Here is a 22,204-nt window from a genome sequence, read left to right as displayed (position 1 = left end):
AGGGGAATTTTTTATACATCTCATGGGTGGGGTCCAGTGGCTGGCATCGAGCATCGCGTCAACTTCACTCATGGGGTTCTCAGATGAAGCTCTTAGATGAGCCTGAGTGAGGCACCACCCTTTCTCTCACTCTATCAACGGACTCCGAGGGTCCCGTTCTGGATATGGAAGCTCGCTCTGCAATTGCAATTTTATTCTCTCTCTAGGTCATGGAAAAGCCCTATGTTCCTTGTGTGTTTATAACCCAGACACCTTGGAGTCATTGCCAAGGGTAGAAGAGATGATCACGGTCTACCTCTCTCCCGCTTCGGCTTCATCAAAGAGGCCAACCTTGCCCACGAGACCCTGCAGGATCACATCCTCTTTGTGGATAATGAGGTAGCAGATCAGGCTCGTCGATCCCTGCACACCAGGGTGCCGTTACCAAGGCCTATCAGGCTGACCTGCTCAAAGAACTTGACACTGGCAAGAGCCTTGGCCCTGAAACAGTGAAAGAACTCCGCAGGGCCACAGATTTGTTTCTGCACGCCAATAAACAGACGGCCCATGCTATCGGCTGTTCAATGACTGCTGTGGTTGCTATGGCGAGACTGTGGCTCAACCATTCAGCGAAAAATTCTTTTCTTTACCCGGTGGGTACTTTGAACTAGGAATGGAACGATTACCAGTTTCACGATAAACCACGATAAAATGTCCTGATGGTTAGTATTATAGTTTAAAATGTAATCATTAAAACCGTGTTTGATTATCGCAATTTTGAAAACTCACTGTAAATCCGGTGCATGCCTCAGTCTGACGCAGCCGCAGCATGCAAGGTTTTTTTTCTTCTTCTTTTTTTTTGTATGAGAAGACATGGCGGAAATCAGTGAGAGTGCTCGGGAGATTCATTCCCCAAAAATCCTCCCTGCCACGGCTGCAGCTTCTCAGTGACGTCCGATATTGTACGTACTTTTCTTTGTTATTGTTAAGCCCCACTTATAAGACATATAAACATTGTAAAAAACCATAAAGTTTTCGTGCACTAAATTCCAAGACTTCTGAAGCCATTCGATAGTACAGTAGCTCAGTCATTCTCCATTCAGCAATCAAACAGCGCGCCGCGTTCGGTTACGACAGTAAAATGAGGAAACTCACTCCAAAATCAATGTTATCTTGCTGGAGTTTATTTCTGTTTTTGAATCATGTTATCTTTCTACCGGTTGTCTGTTAGATCACAACAATGTGAGAGCACATACTGTAGTAGAGAGCACTATGAATTGTTTTTCACGCGCACAGTAAATTAAATTTAAAACTGTTAAAAGAAAAGGCTCAGTAAATTGTTGCATATAATACACTACATTTCAATATCTCTTCCCCTTGTGCTTCGAACTTTTCAATGCAAAGCGCTGCGACTCCTTGACGCTTCAAGCGCATCATTCTGTGCACAGGATGCGCATAAGTGCTTTGTGCCGCTCTGTATTGGAGCCTTTCATATTAAGCCTATAATACTTTTGCACAATTAAATATTATTAATAGTCTTTCTTATTCTGTCCTATCTACCATATGTTGTTGACTCATTAAAAAGTTGCACTATACATTTTAAAGAAATGTCTTTTCATTGTATAGTGTGACGTCTCAGCCTAGGCTGTGCGTATACGTGTGTGTGGTTGGTGTGTATGTTTTTAGGTGCCATCTGGAGGGGGCGTGGCCAACACACCTGACACTGAAGTGGGCTGTTTGGGGAGTTTTATGGTCTGCACTATGCTGAGTGTCCTGCCCGACCCTGATACATCTCTTTATTTATGTTGTTTCTCTTTTTTTTTCTCTTGCGTTAAAATAAATGTTTTGCTGAGAATTGTCTGGTCTCCTTTTTGTTGCATCCTGAGAGCCGGCTGCAACATATAGTATAAATAGATTTACTTGTTTTTCATCGATGTATTGAAAATACAAAGAGAAATGTGGAAAATTTTACCTTTTATTTTTTTCCCCCACTATAATAATAACTAAGAATAACTTTTGCTACTGAATTATCCAATGACCTAATTTATAATAGTATTTTTGCTATAGATTATGAATATAGCCTTCTCTTATGGTGGCAGTTTAAATCTTTGCAAATAAATATCTTCCGAAATTTGTTTTGACGGAGATGGTTGGTTGTTTTAATTTTTCAATTGCTCAGAAAGTGGCCAGAGATTTTTTAAAAATCTTATAAAACTGAGATGTTTATAAATCCATATTGTACAGTGTAAAAAACAATCGTCCAGACAAGATGATCATTACAACAATATTATAGTAATATTAATACTAAAATCCTCTGATTTAATTTTCAATACAATCAAAAATGGAGACGCAAGAAGGCAAGTTGCATTTTAATGAAACAAAAGAGCCTGTCCTCAGTGATACAAGCTCTGTTTTATAATGCGTCTCTATTGACAGCGGTCATATAATTTAATGTTTATGCTTTAAAAAAAAGCTGCAAATTTTATTTTCAAATATAAGACTTGTTGAAATGTTTGTAGTGTGCGTATCAGTTCTTTTTGAACATTTCCATCTAATTTTAACGAAACCGTGATAATATTGATAATCGTGATCATTTTGGTCACTATAATCGTGATATGAAATTTTCAAACCATTCCATCCCCACTTTTAACAATAGAAAATGGTTAAAGGATGCAGTTCAAGTATCATTCTCTGTGTTTCTTACAACAGTTAAGCCAGATCAAGGTCAGTTTCTTGCATAGGAGTTAGAGTCCCTGCTGGCAAAAGGGGTCATAGATCGTGTTCCCCTACCAGAAAGGGACTCTGGTTTTTACAATAGATACTTCCTCATTCTCTAAGAAAGAAGCGGGGTTGCGTCCCATTTTAGATCTTCATCTCTTGAACCATACTCTGCGGATCTACAGATTCAAGATGTTAATGTTAAAGCTCATTGTGTCTCAAATTCAATCTAAGAATTGGTTCATCACGATAGATCTAAAAGATGCATATTTCACATAGATATTTTACCCACTCATAGGAAGTTGGTATTTCGACATTGAGATGACATTCTTGTTCATAATGAGAATTTAGGTTTGAGACTAAATCTAAAGAAGAGCAATCTGTCATGATGCCAGAGAACTATGTTTCTCAGGGGTGGTGTAGGATTCTACTATGAAGCAGGCACAACTGTCCTGGCTCGGGTGAAATCTATTCACACCATGGTAGGCAGTCTGAGGTTAGGCCAAGAGCTTTCCGTCTGTCAATGATAGGTTCTGACGGGTCTTATGGCTGCAGATGCCAACGTAATTTCATTGGACTTGCTGCACATGAGACCCTTCCAGTGGTGGTTCAAAAGCAGTGGGTTTCATCTCTTATTAAAACCCATGTTTATGGTAAGGTTCATGCGCCGAGCGCTACATGCCCTTTCTTTTTGGAGGAGTAGGAGCATGTTACCATCGCAAGATAATTATGATAGACACCTCTATTACAGGCTGGGGAGAGGTCATGGAAGGACGTCCAGCTCATGGTATTGGGGAGGGCCCTCATCTGTCTTGGCACATCAACTGCCTAAAGATTATGGCTGTGTTCTTAGCACTAAAACACTTTCTCCAAGACCTGTGGGGCTATCATGTGTTGGTGTGGACGGACAAAACATCGGTAGTCTCCTACATAAATCACCAGGCCAGAGTGCGTTCGCACCCTGTTCATGCTGGTACAGCAGATCCTGCTCAGGGCGTATGGCAAACTGCTCTCCTTAAGGGCAGTTTACATCGTGGGACATTTCAAATTGGGAGCAGCATCCAGTTAAGGCAGGGGCTGAGGCCCTGGGATTGGCGACTCCACCATCAACTAGTGGAGTCCATATGGCAGAAGTTCAGCCAGGCGGAAGTAGACTTGTTTACCCCAGAGGAGTCAACCCACTATCTCCTGTGGTTTTCTCCCCATCGTCCAGCTCCTCTGGGACTGAGGTACAGACATGACTGTATGCCTTTTTTTTTTTCAATCCCTCTGCTCCAGGGAATCCTGGCAAGGGTCCGTCAGGAGGGGCTCCACTTAATATTGGTAGCCCCGTCCTGGCCAGGAGGGACCTTCTGTCCCAGGCTTGGGGGACAATCTTTGTCAATGTGATCAATCATCTCGTGGTGCCAGATGGCTGAGGCCAATCTGCAGACTGTGGGTTCTGTCATGGGATCTTTCTGTGGTACTTGAGGGGTTGTCTAATGCTCCCTTCGAATGCCTGGAGTCAGCCTCTGTGAAGCTTCTTACTCTTAAGTTGGCCTTTCTTATTGCTATTACCTCTCTGAAGAGGATATGAGACCTGCAGGCTTTGTCAGTGGCCTCCTCTTGCCTGGACTTTGCTTCTGGACTAGTCAAGGGGATTTTGCACAGGGGATTTTGCACCCTATGCCATATTACATCCCCAAGGTGCCCTTTTCACTGTTTCATGTTGTTCTTCAGCCTTCTCTCCTCCACCATCTGAGGTTCCGCTGCTTCCAAACAGACGTTACTCTCTATCATTTGCTGGAAATGTTGTGATGGACTTCCATCAGCAGATAAGTGCTACTTGGTAGGGAGTGGTATGAGAGTGTTGTGGCACTCCACTCTTTCAGCAAGCCCCTCTGAATCAAAGTGGAGGTAACTGTCAGATGGTTTTGTGTCGACTAGTTCCCTAGTAGACCCGATTTTGGTTAGCTATGTTCCTTGGTAGAGCAGGCAGTTCAGAGAACGGTGTTCTCTCCTGAGGCCTCTCTTGGTCCAGAATGCATAATACTTGCTCCCTCTGGAACTAATGGCAAAGGGTCCGGGTGGCAGTCCTCTAGTCTGCCCTGCCTTATTGGTGGCAGATGAAGTGAGCCTGCAATCTTCCTAGTCAGTTCTACCCGTGGGTCATATAGATCAGGTAATATGGGTGGTATTGAGCTGCGGACATTGCTTTAGGCTGATAATTCTTGGTTACTAGGTGTGCTGTATGGCAGTCTTTAGTGACAGCTTAGCTCGCTGGTGATTTCACAACATTTGGGGAGTATGTCATGGTGGGTATTATATTACCATAGCGTCAACTCCATGACACAGTGTCTCGTTCCCCTTTTGAGGGAACCAGGGTTACCTACCTAACCTACCGTTTTATATCTCACATCCACACGAAGGGTGAAGAAAAAAGGTTGCACTCTTAGCAAGGAAAAGGAAGTTTACAACAAAGACTATATATGCTATATATGAAAGTGACATAAAAAAATGACAAAGAATGTCACTGCATTGATTCACAGAATGTGCAAAAAGACATGGTGGAAAAAAAAAAGTCAAAAGGCACAATTACTATCTGCTGCAACCAGCGGGCCATTACTGGTAGTGCAAATATAAATGCATTAACGAATGACCGAATGGGAATGAATGCCAAGTAGAGCGGTAATAAGGGAGTCAATTGAATGATGACTAACACCGGTCTTTAATTCTAGTGTTTGGCGGAGAGACAGATCTAAGCGTGCACCTGGGACGGGGAGAGAGAGACTTATGCTGCACAGACTATTTTTAAGTATTTTTGATGTTGTTCGGCTGCCCGGCGTCTCTGAAGAAGATCATCTGGTTGCATGCCCTGGAGTCGGGAAGCCCCTAATTAACCTCTTTCTCTCCAACCCCTCTCCCTCTCTTCCTTCTCTCTCTCATCCTGTCCCCGTTCCCAGGTCGCGCCCCTACAGTGGTTCTACCGCATGAAGGATACCAACGTGTGGTCCACAGGTCGGGGGCACAGATGGCTGTAGCCAACTTCCTTTCTAAAAGTGGGGGGCAGGGGATATTTTGGAGTGTTTGTTTTAATGTGCAAGGCAGTGTTCCCAACTCCAGTGATTTTCTTTCTTTTGTTTCTTTATTTGTGATAAAAATAAAGACTTGGTTTGCTCGCCACTCAGGCTTCTATGTCATTTCTATCTTTGAATGGTTTACAGCCTTCAAATACAAATATTATACCCATCTATACATTTTTGACTTCCTAGTTTGCTCCTAGTGAACCAATGGCAGTATATTTTCATAATTCCACATGCAGTAGTGCTGTAGACATTTATAGTAACATGCAGTAGCAAAAGGACAGATCAAAGTTGCAATAATCAATGCATGAGTCATGACATGTAACAGTCCCTTTGAACAACATCAATCAGAACGACTGCACAGCCTTGTGAATAACAGTTCACAACAATTGATATTGCATTATTGAATAATTATCACAACAAATCCCCAAATGAAAACATCTGGTTGAGTTTCCAGATTGACAAAGAAAAGAGATTGTCACATGTACATGATGCACACTGCAGAATGGTATGGGGGGGGGGGGGGGGGGCTATTACCACTGGGCTATTGGCCGATCAGGTTGGGGGGTGGGGGGTCCTCATCTGAAGGACGTAGCCCTGTCTGTACACAGGGGCACTGCCTTGGAAAACCTTTTTCTTTGCAGTAGGTCTGACTGATGCTGCTTTAGGGCTGAAGACATACAGCAGATGACAGCTTCACCACTGAGAGCTATTTACCCAACTGATTGCTTTTTTCATTGGACATAATTGAAATAGACCACATAAAGCATAATACTATAATTGAATGAATTGAATTTAGAGAGCACTGGAGCTGTCATTGTATAATGAGGAAGAATGCAACTATACGTACACTTCATCTTCATATTCCTTCGGTGGAGACACCGCAATGACCAGGTCAATCCAGTCCTGCACACAAATACACAGAAAAATGCCAAGCACATGCACATGAACAAAAGGATGGAAGTCAGATCAATTCTAGCACACAATAAAAGACATTTTATACACAATAAAAGAGATTTTTCATTTGCATTAATGAAATTAGTTAACTGTGAATAACATTAGCCTACTTAAATCCCTACTGTCTTGATGTTTGACAGGCACATTGGCAGAATTTTATTGAAACATTCTGCTTCACTTCTGCTCCAACCCTTCATCTATATTAAATTATGTTTGCTGAAAAAAATCATTACAGCAACAGACCATGTGCACTTTCTTGTGATTTGTGTCTACTAAATGTAATTCTGCAAAATTGGTTTAATGCAGCATTATGTGGTGTCAAAATTACCATAATTACTGTAATTGTGCAATGAAACCTTAGAGATTCCACATTGTGCTATTCACATCATTGTACTCTGAAATTATTCATTTCTAAGGTAGTGCTGATAAGATCCAGTTTTGTTGATGACAGTAAAATACATAAATCACTACATTTCAGTTCACCTCTATATTCATCCAAACCAATCTTACTAAATGTAGTGTTTAGGATATGCAGTATGAGGTTTTACGACAGTGATGTTTTACGTTATGACGCACGGGGGTACGCCTGCCGTATTACGGTGTGTAAATAACAGAGCACTAGCATTAAGCCCATGAGGGATGACGGCTGTCTGTGTAATAACTGTCTGATATCACAGTAAAGTATACTAAATGCACACGTCTGTTTTCTTGTCAAATACTCGAATGAGAACATCACATTGGCGACGAGGATAAAAAAAAAAAAAAAAAGATGTCACTGGGAAACACCGTCGCTCTGCAAGCCTTCGATACCGAAACGGATCCGAGCTCAGTAGGACCACGCTGGACAAAATGGATGCAAAGGTTTGAGAACTATATTACAGCAGTGAACATCACCGGAGATGCAAGGCAGAAGGCATTATTACTGCACTTGGCGGGAGAGCGCGTGCATGACATCTATGACACGTTAGCAGCAGAGGAAGATAAGTTTGCTGATGTTAAGCAGAAGCTAAGCACGTATTTTACGCCTAAAAAGAATGTCCAGTATCAAGTATATATATTCCGAAAGGCAGTACAGCAGCCGGGCGAGAACTTAGACACATACTGTACCAGACTACGCATGCTAGCAAAGAATTGTGAGTTTGCCGACGTAAGCCATGAAATAAAAGCACAGCTGATCCAAAGCTGCAGTTCAACCAGGCTACGTAGAAGAGCGCTTAGAGAGCCCGAAAACAGCCTGGATGACCTTCTCGAATACGGGAGAACTTTAGAACTGTCCGAGCAACAAGCAGCCGGCATGGAGCAGAGTGTAGCTGCATCAGTGAATGCAGTGCATCAGAATGGGCGAACAGCTACCAGCCGACGCGCCGGGAGAGCAAAGCCCAACGTCCAGTGCAGGAATTGCGGTGGAAATTATCCACATGACGGAAACTGCCCAGCAAAAGGAAAAGACTAAAGCATGCAGGAAACTAAATCACTTCGCCAAGCAGTGCAGGACAAAACAAAGAACACCTGGAAAAGACTTTGAAATAAAACACAGAGACAACAGTAAGCAACACAAAACGCACAAGAAAGTGTATAACATCACCAGCACAACACAGAGTACCACACATGACTCGTCTAGTAGTGATGAAGCTTATGTATTTGCTGCCAGTAGCAACAAGAAAATCACTCAACCACGCACACACATTTGGCTTAATGGTGTAAAAATTGCAGCAATGATTGATTCCGGAGCTGCAGTGAACATTATTAGTGAATCAGTCCTCCGTACCCTGAGACCATGCCCACAGCTCAGCCCAGCTGATATAAAGATATTCCCATATGGCAACACTGAACCACTGCCCATAACCGGTGCATTCACATGTAGCACAGAGACAGATAATAAGAAAACCACAGCCGAGTTCTATGTAATGAAGGGTGATAGCTGCTCTCTGCTAGGCTACAACACCGCTAAAGAGCTAGGCCTCATCAAGATCATCAACACTGTGTCTGCTACAACCGGTCAAACAGTAGCTGACGAGTTGGTACAGAAACACCCAGAGCTGTTCGAGGGCATTGGCATGCTGAAAGACTTTCAGGTAAAGCTTCACATCAACACTGACATTCACCCAACCTGTCAGCCACACAGGTGGGTGCCTTTTCACATCCGACAGAAGGTCGAAGAGGAGCTGAAACGGCTTGAGGATGACGACGTCATCGAGACAGTCACAGGCCCTACGCCATGGGTCTCCCCCATCGTGACACCACCCAAGCCAAAGGATCCGGACAAGGTTAGAGTCTGTGTCGACATGAGACAGGCCAACACCGCCATACAGCATGAACGCCACATCACTCCCACCATGGATGATGTAATTCACGAGTTGAATGGAGCTACAGTCTTCTCCAAGCTTGACCTGACTGCTGGTTACCATCAGCTAGAACTCCACCCCGACAGCAGGTACATCACAACCTTTACCACACACCTTGGTTTGAGACGATACAAGCGCCTGAATTTCGGGATATCTTCAGCAGCAGAGGTGTTCCAGAATGCGATCTGCCAGACGCTGCAGGGCATCAAAGGAGTAAAGAATCTGAGTGATGACATCATTGTGTATGGTAAAACACAGAAAGACCATGACGACAGCCTCAGAGCTGTGTTCCAGAGACTGAAAGACAGAGGGCTCACACTCAACAAAAAGAAATGTGAGTTTAACAAAAGTAAACTTGAATTCTTTGGATTTATTTTTTCAGCTGGTGGAATCTCCGCGGACCCGAAAAAAATTGCTGCCATTCAGCAGGCGAGTGATCCACAAGACCAGACTGAAGTCAGGAGTCTGCTAGGAATGGCGAGCTACAGTGCTCGTTTTATCAAAGACTTTGCTTCCATCTCTGCACCACTACGTGAGCTGACCAGAAAAGACACAACATGGCACTGGACCCCTGAGCATGCCAGAGCACTACAGACGATCAAAGACAGCCTGACCAGCAACGTGGTAATGTCATACTTTGATCCAGCCAAAGACACAGAGCTCGTGGTAGATGCTAGCCCAGTCGGTCTAGGCGCTGTTCTCTACCAAAAGGATGGAAAGGGAGAGAGGCATACCATTGCATACGCCAGCCGTGCTCTCAGCGACGTAGAAAGACGTTACTCACAAATGGAAAAGGAGGCACTGGCCATTGTGTGGAGCTGTGAACACTTTCACTTATACCTGTCTGGCAACCCATTCATCCTTGTCACTGACCACAAAGCTCTAGAGGTCATATGGAACAACCCTCGTTCAAAACCACCTGCAAGGATCGAGAGATGGGGACTGAGACTACAGCCCTACAACTTCAGGGTAGAATACAGGAAAGGTGCAGACAACCCTGCCGATTACATCTCCCGTCACCCCATCCCGATGCAGATGAGCGAAAGCACAAGAGCGGTGAAAGTGGCAGAGGAGTATGTCAACTTTGTAGCTGAGCATGCCACACCAAAAGCCATGACTCTCCAGGAGATAAAAGATGAAACACTAAAAGACCCAATCCTGCAAAAGGTTAGTGCACACATCAGAGACAACACATGGCACAAAATTACAGGCGACACACAACATGCTGAAACACTGAAAAAGTACAGGCAGATTAGTGGGGAGCTCACGGTGTCCCACACCGACGACATCATCCTGCGAGGTACGAGAATTGTCATCCCTGCATCCCTCGAGCACAGAGTGTTACAGCTAGCCCATGAAGGACACCAGGGCATTGTAAAGACTAAGACACTGCTCAGGTCAAAGGTCTGGTTTCCTAACATAGACCAGAAAGCAGAACTGACGGTCAAGAGCTGTTTAGCATGTCAAGCCAACACACCTATAACACAGTCCGAGCCACTGAGAATGTCTGAGTTGCCAGAAGCCCCCTGGTTTAACATCAGTGCAGATTTCTACGGGCCACTTCCAACTGGAGAATATCTACTAGTTGTCATAGATGAATATTCTCGCTACCCAGTTGTTGAAATTATAAGATCTGTCTCAGCCAACACAGTCATCCCAATCATCGACAAAGTGTTCTCGATGTTTGGAATTCCCAGAGTTCTAAAAACAGACAACGGGCCCCCTTTTAACAGTGACCAGTTTTCCAAGTTTGCAGGCCATCTAGGTTTCCACCATCGGAAAATAACACCTCTCTGGCCTCAAGCAAATGCAACAGCAGAACGTTTCATGCACACGCTTGGAAAAGCAATCCGTGTGGCAGAGACGCAGAACACCCCGTGGAAACAGAGACTCAACACGTTTCTCCGTGAGTATCGCGCCACACCACACAGCACCACAGAAGCGTCACCTGCTGAATTGTTGTTTAAGCGCAAAATTCACACCAAGATCCCGTTGATCACCACAACCTGCGAATGCAACAATGATCACATCATCAGGGAGCGGGACACTAATGCAAAAGCAAAGATGAAATCCAACTCAGACGCGCGCCGTCGTGCTAAGCCAATCACATTCACCCCTGGTGACAAGGTACTCTACCAACAACCCAAGCACAACAAACTTACTACCCCATACAACATCAAGCCATACGCTGTGGCAGAGGTCAATGGCTCCATGGTCACAGCAACCCGAGATGGACATTCCATAACACGGAATTCGTCTTTCTTCAAAAAAATTATCTCCAAGACAAAAGATGCGCCCACAGCTCTGGATGAGGAGGATGAGAGAATTGTTGATAATGAGGACATACCGTTAACCGCCAGCGTCCATCATACCTCAAAGACTATGAGCTTGAGTGAAGAATGTTTACACCCAATACAGCAATAGATTAGTCTAAAGGTTTCTGAATGACCGTTCTGTCTAAAAGACTAACCTAAAGGTTCCCAAAGGACTGTTCTTTCTCTTTTCAAAACCATTTGCACAATGCATAAGAATGTACTTCAGTGATTATGAAGTACTGTTGCACTTTGATACTGTTCATTCTAAGCACACTTGATAAGTTACCTGAATGTGTTTGTTCTAGCACAGGTTTGAATTATATGTTTACATTTGTACTGCCGAGCTACGTATGACAAGTAATGTTGTTGTTACAGATGACAAGTAAGTAAGTCACATATGTCCAAAGTAGTGGATCTAATTGTTAAAAAAAAAAAAGGAGTGATGTAGTGTTTAGGATATGCAGTATGAGGTTTTACGACAGTGATGTTTTACGTTATGACGCACGGGGGTACGCCTGCCGTATTACGGTGTGTAAACAACAGAGCACTAGCATTAAGCCCACGAGGGATGACGGCTGTCTGTGTAATAACTGTCTGATATCACAGTAAAGTATACTAAATGCACACGTCTGTTTTCTTGTCAAATACTCGAATGAGAACATCACACTAAACAATTACAGTTTGACAAATTCATACAATTTAAGTGATATGAAAACGTACAAATTTTGTCGAAAAATAACCTAAGCATGAAGGTCCACCCGTAAACCAAACCCAGATCGTATTAAAAACGTAAATCAGATTTTACGAATTCATATGAATTCACTACCAATGTAAAATGACAAAATGTTAAATAGTTACGAATTGCTACAAGAGTGTGTTGATTCATCTGTAAAATTTTGAAGAACAAGGAATCTGCACAAGGACTGGAATAAAACTACATTTGAGACCGACAGACACAATGCTTTATAAGTTCATTAAACCGTTGAAGGCTGAAAAGGCTTGGTTGATTAAATTTAGGACATTATGTTAATGTTTTTTATGTTGTAAATAGCAGTTATTTCAACATGATTTGAATGCTGAGTATGGTAAGAGGTAAGATGTAAGATGAGAGGGTGGGCAAGAGGGTGGGAAATGTGAAGGACGGGTGTTCGAATTCTGAGTGAATTTAACTTAGAAGTGTTATTGACAAAAGTTGTACTTTAAGGGTGTGTTCACACTTGGCAGGTTTGGTTTGATTAAAATTAACTCTGGTGTGACTGCTCTGTTAGTGCGGTTCATTTGAATAATTATGAACATCAGAACACTGGTGCATATCAAACAAGAGGACCAAAACCCACCTTTTCATTGGGTCTTGGTCCACTTCCAAATAAATTCTGGTAATGTTCGACTGAATATGAGTGCAACACAGACCAAAGAAATCTAGAATTCACGAGATGCGACGCCAAAAAGGACAGAATGCTCAAGCATACCTATTTTTTTCTTGTTATATTCACGATGTTGCGGAGGAATCCCTGTTGCTATTTTGACTCATCACAACTTATAAGCTATTCTTGAGTTTTCAGCTGGTAAAAATTCCATCATATGTACGCACATACAGCGAGCATGTTAAGCCCAGCACACAGCATTGTTTTGGATTTTTGGTAAGTTCCGTTTTTGTGTTTTGTGTCTTTAGGTTTGCTCTTAAAAATAACAGCGTGAAAGCTAAGCAAACCAGGACTAAATGAATCATTTCCTTTTTTGATCCAGACCAGACAAGATAAATGAACTACAAGTGTGAACGCCCTAAATATGTGTGAATGCAAACCATTTGGCTCCAATGAGCTGCATTGTCTTCTTCACCCCAGGACAATCTGTTCAGACAGATCAACTGATTTAAAAGTGATTGGCTGTTTTATTGTAATGAGGGTCGTACCCCTCCACTGTTCCAGGCCTGAGCCATTGAGGTCTGTCCTTCAGCTAGAGTCACATCCGTGAGGATCTTTCCATTCACAGCCATGATCTCATCACCAGACACGACCCCACCTGAGATAACATGAACAAAACCATAGAAAATTAACAGTAATATATTGAAAACACTAAGCAGGTAATTTTGAAACAAAACTAAATGTTTTATTAAGTCAATATAATCAATATCACAAATGACTGAGAAATAAACTAGACTTTTGCATGATCATCATTAGTTTTCAGAGTGCGGTTGCTAAGGTGTTTGTTAAAGCCAGAAGTCAAAAGAACCAACCCTCCAAATCTCTATGAAATCTTGGAAACGTGTTATGTTTGTATGACTTACCATGTTTATCTGCTGCACCTCCCTCGTAGATAGATGACACCACAATCTTTCCCAATGGAGAGTCGATTCCTCCCTCTATGGCCAGATCAAGCTTTCCTTCCTGAAGAATGTGAATACAATACATAGTGTTTACATTTTACAGATGTTGCTCACATTTCTTTCTTTTTTTTCCTTAATTACCTTCTTAATTCTCAAAAGTCGCACATCTCTGCCAGCTAGCTGCTCAGCCGTGAACTGTTAAAACATACACAGTTAGAGCTAAGATGGTAAAAGTAATATTCCATAGAGAAACGCTCAGGCAGTGTGTCATATCTTTGTTACAAAATATAAAAATGGCAAAAGGGTGCAGAAAGAACTGTTAATGTAAAGGGTTACAGTACCATGGAATATGGATCAAAATCATCCACGTATTTCTGAAATCCCTGCAAAAAAAAAAAAAAATAGGAAAAACTGACAGTATAGTATAGTCTGTAAAAATGTGAGGTTCGTTCTAAGGACATAATTTAAGCAAAAACAAATTAGTGCTCATTGATTTCCAAGAAGAAACAAATGAACACTATATATCCGGATAGTTGTCACCGCTAATCCAATCATTGGCAGGTTGTGTTTAGTCTTCCAGATCAGTGCCCACTAAATCAATCTATAAAAAGCATCTGATCTTAAAAAGTGAACTCTGTATTTCTTCATTTAAAGTAATTTAAACACAAAAACTAATAGCATATTTTGAATATATTTAAAATAGTGTACAATCATATGAGATAAACATATCATTAGTCTAAAAATCTCTTTAATTCTACATGGTTGCTCCATGGTGGCTGCTATTTTGAGATCACATGACCAGCTTAATGCTACTTGCTTTATTTTTGTAACCTCCATTTTGCTGGACATTTTCGCTATCAGAGTGAATTAATCATGGCTGAATGTGTATTTATATGATGAAATTGGTAACCGAAAATACTTGCTTATGCGCAATGATACATCCACACCTATAGGTGTCAGTATAAATTCCAAGACAATTATCATATCAGCCGGCATTGCAAACAAAATTTTGCTGAGTGCACATTTAAACAAATATCTGTTGCTTACCTTGCTTATTGTGTTCATATTTGTTAATGCATAAAGCCAGGTTCGATTTGACTAACTTTCTTTTAAAAATACAAAACTAAACAATATAAAAAGTCAATAAATCAAACATGATATGACATAATAGATGAAACAGTATAACACACTGCATAATAGTACCATACTGCATGCACATATTAATACTGAGAAAGGAAGCATTTGTTTTGTTGGATCCATTGGTAGCTTTCTAGTTGGATAGTGTAAATAGACAATCATCTGCAAAGATAGTTACAATATAAAGGGTCTTTGACAACCACAACACACTTAAAACTGAACCAACAAAATGGAAACACACAGAGATGCCATCCGTTGCATATTCACTCTAATATTATATACACTTCAGTTTGGTTCTCCCATTTGTGCAGTGCAAATGAGATCCACTCAGGCTGCCTTCACAGCAAACAAGATGGAAGTATGATTGCATGGAAATATATGGGTGTGACTGGAGTAGAATTCTGAGAAATTTGAGTTAATTCAGCAGTTCACTGCATAATTTATCAGTGTCATGGAAAGGTGTCATGGAAAGGTGATCAGTGTCATGGAAAGGTGAAAATGTAATGTCTTAACTGATAAAAGTGTAATATTGCAATCATACTTCTGATGTCCTTGAGTATTTTAAGAGATATTCATAACATGCACGTTTAAAGCAACACTAAGGAACATTTCCTCTTCGGTCGCCCTACAGGTTGGAAGCGGAATTGTCCATTACCGCTGTTGTAAATAATTTCGCCGCCCGCAGCCTACTGTCGCACACAGGCTCTGTGTTTATCCAGCACTGGCTTTGGAATGAACGATGTCCACTGACAAGGTAGAGTATGTTGCATAATTTCATGAAAGTATGATGCATTGCGACATTAGAAACGAAGGAAAACTAAATAACGACTATTGTAACGCTTGACGTAAAGCAAGTCAAATTTGTAGTTTTCTTATGTCTCAATCGAACTACAGAAACAAGACCCGGTTTGGCAAACTTGCATAGTGCGGTTATAGCAGATATAGGGCTGAAAAGCGAATCCAGAAGTGCCTTTCACCCTGTTACAACTTGATGAACCACTGATACGATTTTGGAAACATTATTTTAAGGTAAAAAATGTACCTTAGTGTTGCTTTAAACTCAAGAAATGCAGTAGACAGAATACAATCTACACTTCCACAAACAAACCAAAAAGCAGACCCTTAAGGGGTCATATAATGTATCTTCATTTAATTTAATCCACCAAAAGTGACTTTTTTAAATGTTTTTTTTTTCCTGCTGTGCCTTTAAGACTTCTATGTAGACACCCATTTACAAATAAACAACAGCACTTTGGTTCAATCACACACTTTTTTTCACACACACACACACACACACACACAACACGCTGTTGCTTTTTTTTACATCAAGTATCCCTTATGATATGACCCCTTTAATTATTGTCAAGGAAACAAAACTAGTTTTAAATCAGCTTAAATAAATACATTGTACCAATATCCTCAGGGAAATATTGTTAGAAATGTAGTATATACTTCACATGCAGATGTATATACACTCAGACAGCAGAGACTTCACTCAAGGGCCAGAGAGAGAGAGAGAGAGAGAGGAGGAGGAGGAGGGGTGTAACGCAAAGTAATGATGACAGTTACTTGTTTTTTGCTGGATTTAAAGGACATGTTGTACGTGACCATCCGTTTGAGCATCTCTGGGGGCTGAAACAAACATAATTGTGACTGACTCGTACAAACACCTCAAAATAACACTTGCACCATTTCATTACGTGCCATATAAGGTTCACCTCAGCATGGCAAATAGACCTATTAACTAGTATCTATCTACCATCTATCATTATATACAGAACAGCAGTGATGGTGATGCTACGAGGTACTGGATCATTTGAGAGAAATGACACCTGATTCTTTAGATACGAGGGAACAATTGGCAATCAGGCTTATGCATTATAGCAAACACCTTTAACAATAATAAAGAAAGACTGAATACTACCTCAAGACAACAAGGTATTGTCCTCTCTTGACCTTCTTGCTACCCTCCAAAAATAACCACAGAATTGGCAAGCACCCATTCACTTCAATTAAGGAGGCACAAGAACAGGCAAAGTGATTAACTTCCTTTGTGATCTGATAAAACAGGACTGAGAGACTGATGGATGACAGGGACAGCATGTCTAGGTTTGTCATGTTGATCAATCAAAGACATTTTAATTCTGATAATCTATCTCATTGTGCACGCAAATGGAAGAAGCATCTCTCTTTTAACCTCTCCCCTTCTGTCCTTCTCTTTCTGCCTTCTGAATCAGTGCAATCAGTAAAAGCTGCATCTACCTGGTCCTCCTCGACTTTGAAAAACTCCAATTATAATCAGAGTCAAACAGCAATTGGCGCAACAATCAAACCAATGAGTCGAAGCCGTAAAGATATAGTAGCTTATTTATGCATCACCAGCACCATCATCCTCCTCCTCCTCATCATCATCGCACGTACACACATACGTTCTCCCTGTCTTACCATAGTCTCAGAGCGGAGCGTGGGTCTGTGTGAGGTCTGACTTGGCAGCATGACAGGTTTGGACATGACAGGGTTCATCTGTCTCCGCTGGTTTGGAGGGCTGGGGGCTATTTGCTATGCAGATGTTAGCAGTAAGGAACACAAACTTAAGGTCAGGGCGTGATATACCTTCAAGAGTTATGCAATCCTAATCACACAACACAAAATACTGTAGGAACATTTCATTAAAGACATATATAGACTTTGTCTTTTTAGTAATAATTATGTTTTTGTGAAATGGCTTTTTAAATGTTATTACTTCACAAAAAAGTGTGCATATTTATAATACAGTGCAGAGAGTTACGGTTTCAAAAAATGCCCCTTAAATAAGATTTGTGGCAACTATATTCGTTTTGAAATGGTGTTGTTATATTAAGAGCAGGAAAACAGAGTAACCTATTGAAACATCTAAGCACAGAGAACTGTTGGAAAACTATTTCCGCTGAAAAAGAGATGCCGGTTTGAATTAAGCTTGCATTACATTTGTTAGACAAGGGTGGCAAGTCTGATTTTTGCTAAAAATGGAGCGGAAGGTACAGAGCAGCATGTATCATTTACAAACTAAGGACTCACCAGTGGATTATTAGAAGTGGATATTCTGCTAGCATGAGATGTGTTTCTCATCACCTGGACCACAAGGACAAGGTTTTCAACAGTCCAACAAAAATAGAAATCACAGGTACTGCAAAGTCGTCAAACCAAACAACATGCTTTTCACCCCAAATGTATCCGAACAAACATCTACAATAAGAAATTAAAAGTGGGTATTCACATCTGCAAAACAACAAACTCAAGGCATGCAAGTATGTATGACATAATTGGTGGGTAAAAAAATAAATACAATTTTTTGGGGGTGACAGTACAACAGCACCTATAAGCATGTACAGCTTGCTGCCAGTTCCACACACACACACACACACAAAAAAACAAGCATCTTAATTTCCAAAACAATTGGAAAATCAAACAGAATTACCACTGCTGTCACAGGTTTCATTGCACAGAATTTACTTCTCTATGGGTTTTCGCTCAGTGTTGCAGATGCAACATTGGCGCCACTTCAGTGAAGATATCAATACTATGTATCATGAAATCAATTTGGAATCAAATTGGAATGAATTGCGATGCAACTAAAAATACCCACTCCTATATGACATACATAATCAACTCTCACACCGCTAAAAATGTTAACTACGCTAACCGTCAAGTTGCGGTCAAACTTCGGGCTGGGTGGGCGTGAGAGATCACTGGGGATGCTGGAGTAGAAGCCCCCTCTCTGCCGGTACCCATTGTCCCCAAACCTACTCCCTTGTTCGGATAAGCTTGGGGAGCGAGGATAGTTGGATGACCCTGCATGGTACTTGTCCTCCATGTGCATGGGTGGAGGGGGTGGCGGAGGAGGAGGCGGTGGTGGTGGAGGAGGAGGTGGTGGGGGAGGGGGAGGCGGCTGAGATGAGGACAGACCCCTGGAAGAGAATAGTGGGGAAGAAGGGGGTTGCCGGATTTGACCTATTGAGGAAGAGGGTACCCAAGTGGCTGGTGGGGAAGGTGAGCGTTGAGGGGATGGCCTGGAACTTGGTTGCATTTGGTGCTGTGTTCTTGGAGATGGAGGGCGATAGTTGGATGTCTGGTAAAGTCGGGGTGAGGGTGGAGGGCGTGGTAAGGGAGGTGGAGCTTGGTTGGATGTTGGTGGAGTTGGGGCTAGTCTTTTTAAAGGCTGCCTTAGACTTTGGTCCACATCATCTAAGTTTATGTCATCAAGGTCAGTAGTGGCCAATGTCAAGCCTCCAGGGAACCTCCGTCTGGTGGGACCAGTCGATGGAGGAGAACGGGTTGGAGACATCTAGAGGTACACTTTAATTGCTTAGAACTCTGAACTAACAAACTATGGACTAGAAGACCAACACACATTAGGATACTTGAGTGAAACTTGATAGACTTTACCTCTGGGGACTCATTTTCAACTGAGGAGATTTGCTCTAGTCTGGTTTGACAGAGCCTTTCCACCCAATGCTGCACCTTTTCCGACTCTTCCAGATCTTCCCTCTCAGTTTCTGACACCTAGTTGAATTAGTAAAACCACACCCAAATATGGAAACTTTGATATACTAATGAGAATGTGGTGAACTGCCATTGGTAAGGGTACAATTGTGCAGTACAATACCTGCTAAATTTAATTTAGTCTCTGTTCAAATGGGTACATTTGACCAATCAATGAGAGTCAGAGGGCCGAAGGCCAAGGAGACAGAATCATTTACACACATTAAACTGGGAGTACAATTTAAGTCAGCAAACCCTACTGTAACCTCACTAGAACAAGTCTGATACCTCTTGCAGAAGTCTGCTGATTTTCATCTGCTTCTCTCGCTCAAGTACTTCTTCCTTCTCCTTGGCAAGTTTCAGCTCAAACTCCATCTCTTTCTTGTTCTTTTTCTCGGCTGGAAGAGTGTCAGTCTTGGACATCTTTTTCTTCTTTTTGGTCTCTTTTCCTTTCTAAATATCCAAAGTGATTTGAGAACACCTGGTGGACTTTTCACCAATGTCAACCAAACTATCATGCAAACTATAACTTCAGACATACAGTATCTCCAAGATGAACAACATATTCCATAGTTCTAGGACACCAAAACAGCACAACAATCTTGCAGCACACAATGTACCTTTTTGAGTGTAGGCAACTTTCCTTCGTAACGGTAAAACCAACCGAACGCTAAGATAGCAAGAATTATATATTAGTTTCATGCAAAAACTCTGCAGATTCATTCATCCAAAAGCTACCAAAAGATCCAACCAAACAAGACGAGTATAGTCTACATGCAGTTGAAGAGTCTTAAAAAGGGGAAGTTTGTCAAAGAATGCTGTCTATAATGCCATATGAATACTTCACTTACTTCTCCGCTCTCTTCTTCATAGGACTCAGCAGCTGATGGAACCAGGAAGTGACAGACACGGCACAACAGAAAGGCAAATAGACAGAAAGACAAAGAGCACACAAAGGGAGATGATGCATCCAACATAAATGCACATCCGTTCATGCAGAGGAGAAAGAAGTAATGGTGCATCACGTGTACCATTTTAGACATGGTAACATACGTGTTTACTATTAAAGGAGAACTCATTTTTCTCTAAAGGAGAGCTAATTTTTTTGTACATTTGGAGTGCTGTCAATACAGAGAACAACGACAAAAATCGGTGTTGCCTACACCGAGTTATTCTATTTTTAAAATTTGCACCCTGTTGACTTCAATGGGGCAAGTACTAAACCTGCTTTTAGCCTCTTAACATCCTTGATGTGTCATTACAAGTGCACAGAAAATGTGAGGGATTCCTTCAGAGTGAACACGAGTGAATCTGACTGCAGTAGATGTAAAAGATATGTATAAAAATGATGTTATTTAAGCCAGCGCAAATACCTGTTTACATCCTGTTTTCGGTTGAAGTCCAAAGTAGTCGATTGCCGAGTTCACACGCATAGGTTTAGTTACCCTTGATCACGCGCGTGAACTCGGCAATCGACTACTTTGGACTTCAACCGAAAACAGGATGTAAACACAGGTATTTGCGCTGGCTTAAATAACATCATTTTATACATATCTTTCACATCTACTGCAGTCAGATTCACTAGTGTTCACTCTGAAGGAATCACTCACATTTTCTGTGCACTTGTAATGACACATCAAGGATGTTAAGAGGCTAAAAGCAGGTTTAGTACTTGCCCCATTGAAGTCAACAGGGTGCAAATTTTAAAAATAGAATAACTCGGTGTAGGCAACACCGATTTTTGTCGTTGTTCTCTGTATTGACAGCACTCCAAATGTACAAAAAAATGTTAAAATTGACCGGAGTTCTCCTTTAAGAGAATAGTTTAGTTTTACAGAGGGCATTCAAAGTTCATGCACTGGAGAAGTGCTGTCAACTTACTGGAAGTTTTGGGTTTGGGTGAAGGTGTGAGGCGGGTGGGTGGTTGGGGCGAGGGAGATGGGGAGGGGGAATGAGATTTGGATTTTTCCTTGGAGCCCCAATCTTCTTCCCACTCTTTGTGGTGCTTACTTTCCGACGCTTCAATTCTGACACACACAACACATACATTATCTATTCAGACAAGCCTGCTAAATAATTTCTGAGTTGATATATATTTGTTTTGAACATCAACACAAATATCAAGAAGTTGGCCCCTTTTGTAGTAAACATTACATTTTGTTTGTCACATTTATTTATTTGTCGTATTCATCATATATATAATTTTACTGGACAAAAAAACATTGGTTGTGAAAATTAGAAGTGACTTAGGACATACGGAACAGAATGCACTTCCATCTCTCACAACATTGCTTTCATCCACATCGATTTGCTCTACTCTGACATCTGAGGTCTGTTTTCTTTGAAGATATTTTTGCTTGGCAACATTATACGAGTGTTACCTCTCCATCTCTTTGCGATGGCGTTGTTCTTCCTCTGCAGTCTTCTGTGATATCTCCATCTTTCTTCTGCAAAATATTGCACATATAGAACAATTGATAACAACTCATGAAGATTTCATGCATGAATTTGAATTATATGTCTTTAAAGTGAAGACAATTTTTCAGCAGTGGTAATGATTCATCAAACAGATAAAGCATGATTATAATGGCAATTAATAAAGAAGTATTTAAGTGAATATTCATTTTTGTTTTAACCACAAGAGAATAGTACCTAAAATGTTTATAATAAAGATACAGTTAAAGAATACCTGCATAAATGTATTAAAAAGTAGAATTTAACTGCATTTAGTTAAGAATTTTGCTGTATCGTTAACATTTGTGTTTTGTGTTGTTGCGCGAATGTTTTGTAGGCTCTTCGATGTTCTTGTACATTGTAATGTCATTTTTTTACAAGGTTTACACA

At 41.3% G+C, this 22,204-nt stretch overlaps 1 protein-coding gene across 1 annotated transcript in view; it reads right to left on the bottom strand.

Moving 5' to 3' along the window:
- Window positions 1-22,204, bottom strand: part of ush1c (Usher syndrome 1C) — a 35,408-nt gene that overhangs the window by 715 nt on the left and 12,489 nt on the right. The window contains exons 13-20 of the mRNA XM_081355717.1: window positions 21,742-21,807; window positions 21,242-21,387; window positions 20,212-20,243; window positions 14,044-14,085; window positions 13,844-13,897; window positions 13,664-13,763; window positions 13,289-13,398; window positions 6,610-6,665 (exon numbers count right to left, since the gene is read on the bottom strand). Coding sequence (XP_081211843.1) covers window positions 6,610-6,665; window positions 13,289-13,398; window positions 13,664-13,763; window positions 13,844-13,897; window positions 14,044-14,085; window positions 20,212-20,243; window positions 21,242-21,387; window positions 21,742-21,807 — 606 coding nt within the window. The remainder of the gene's footprint in view (window positions 1-6,609; window positions 6,666-13,288; window positions 13,399-13,663; window positions 13,764-13,843; window positions 13,898-14,043; window positions 14,086-20,211; window positions 20,244-21,241; window positions 21,388-21,741; window positions 21,808-22,204) is intronic.

The sequence above is a fragment of the Scardinius erythrophthalmus genome, assembly GCF_964197995.2.
Source record: "Scardinius erythrophthalmus genome assembly, chromosome: 24".
In the NCBI taxonomy this organism is placed as follows: domain Eukaryota; kingdom Metazoa; phylum Chordata; class Actinopteri; order Cypriniformes; family Leuciscidae; genus Scardinius; species Scardinius erythrophthalmus.
Note: the sequence above shows the minus strand (reverse complement) of the source record. Positions and strands in the feature narration are given on the sequence as shown.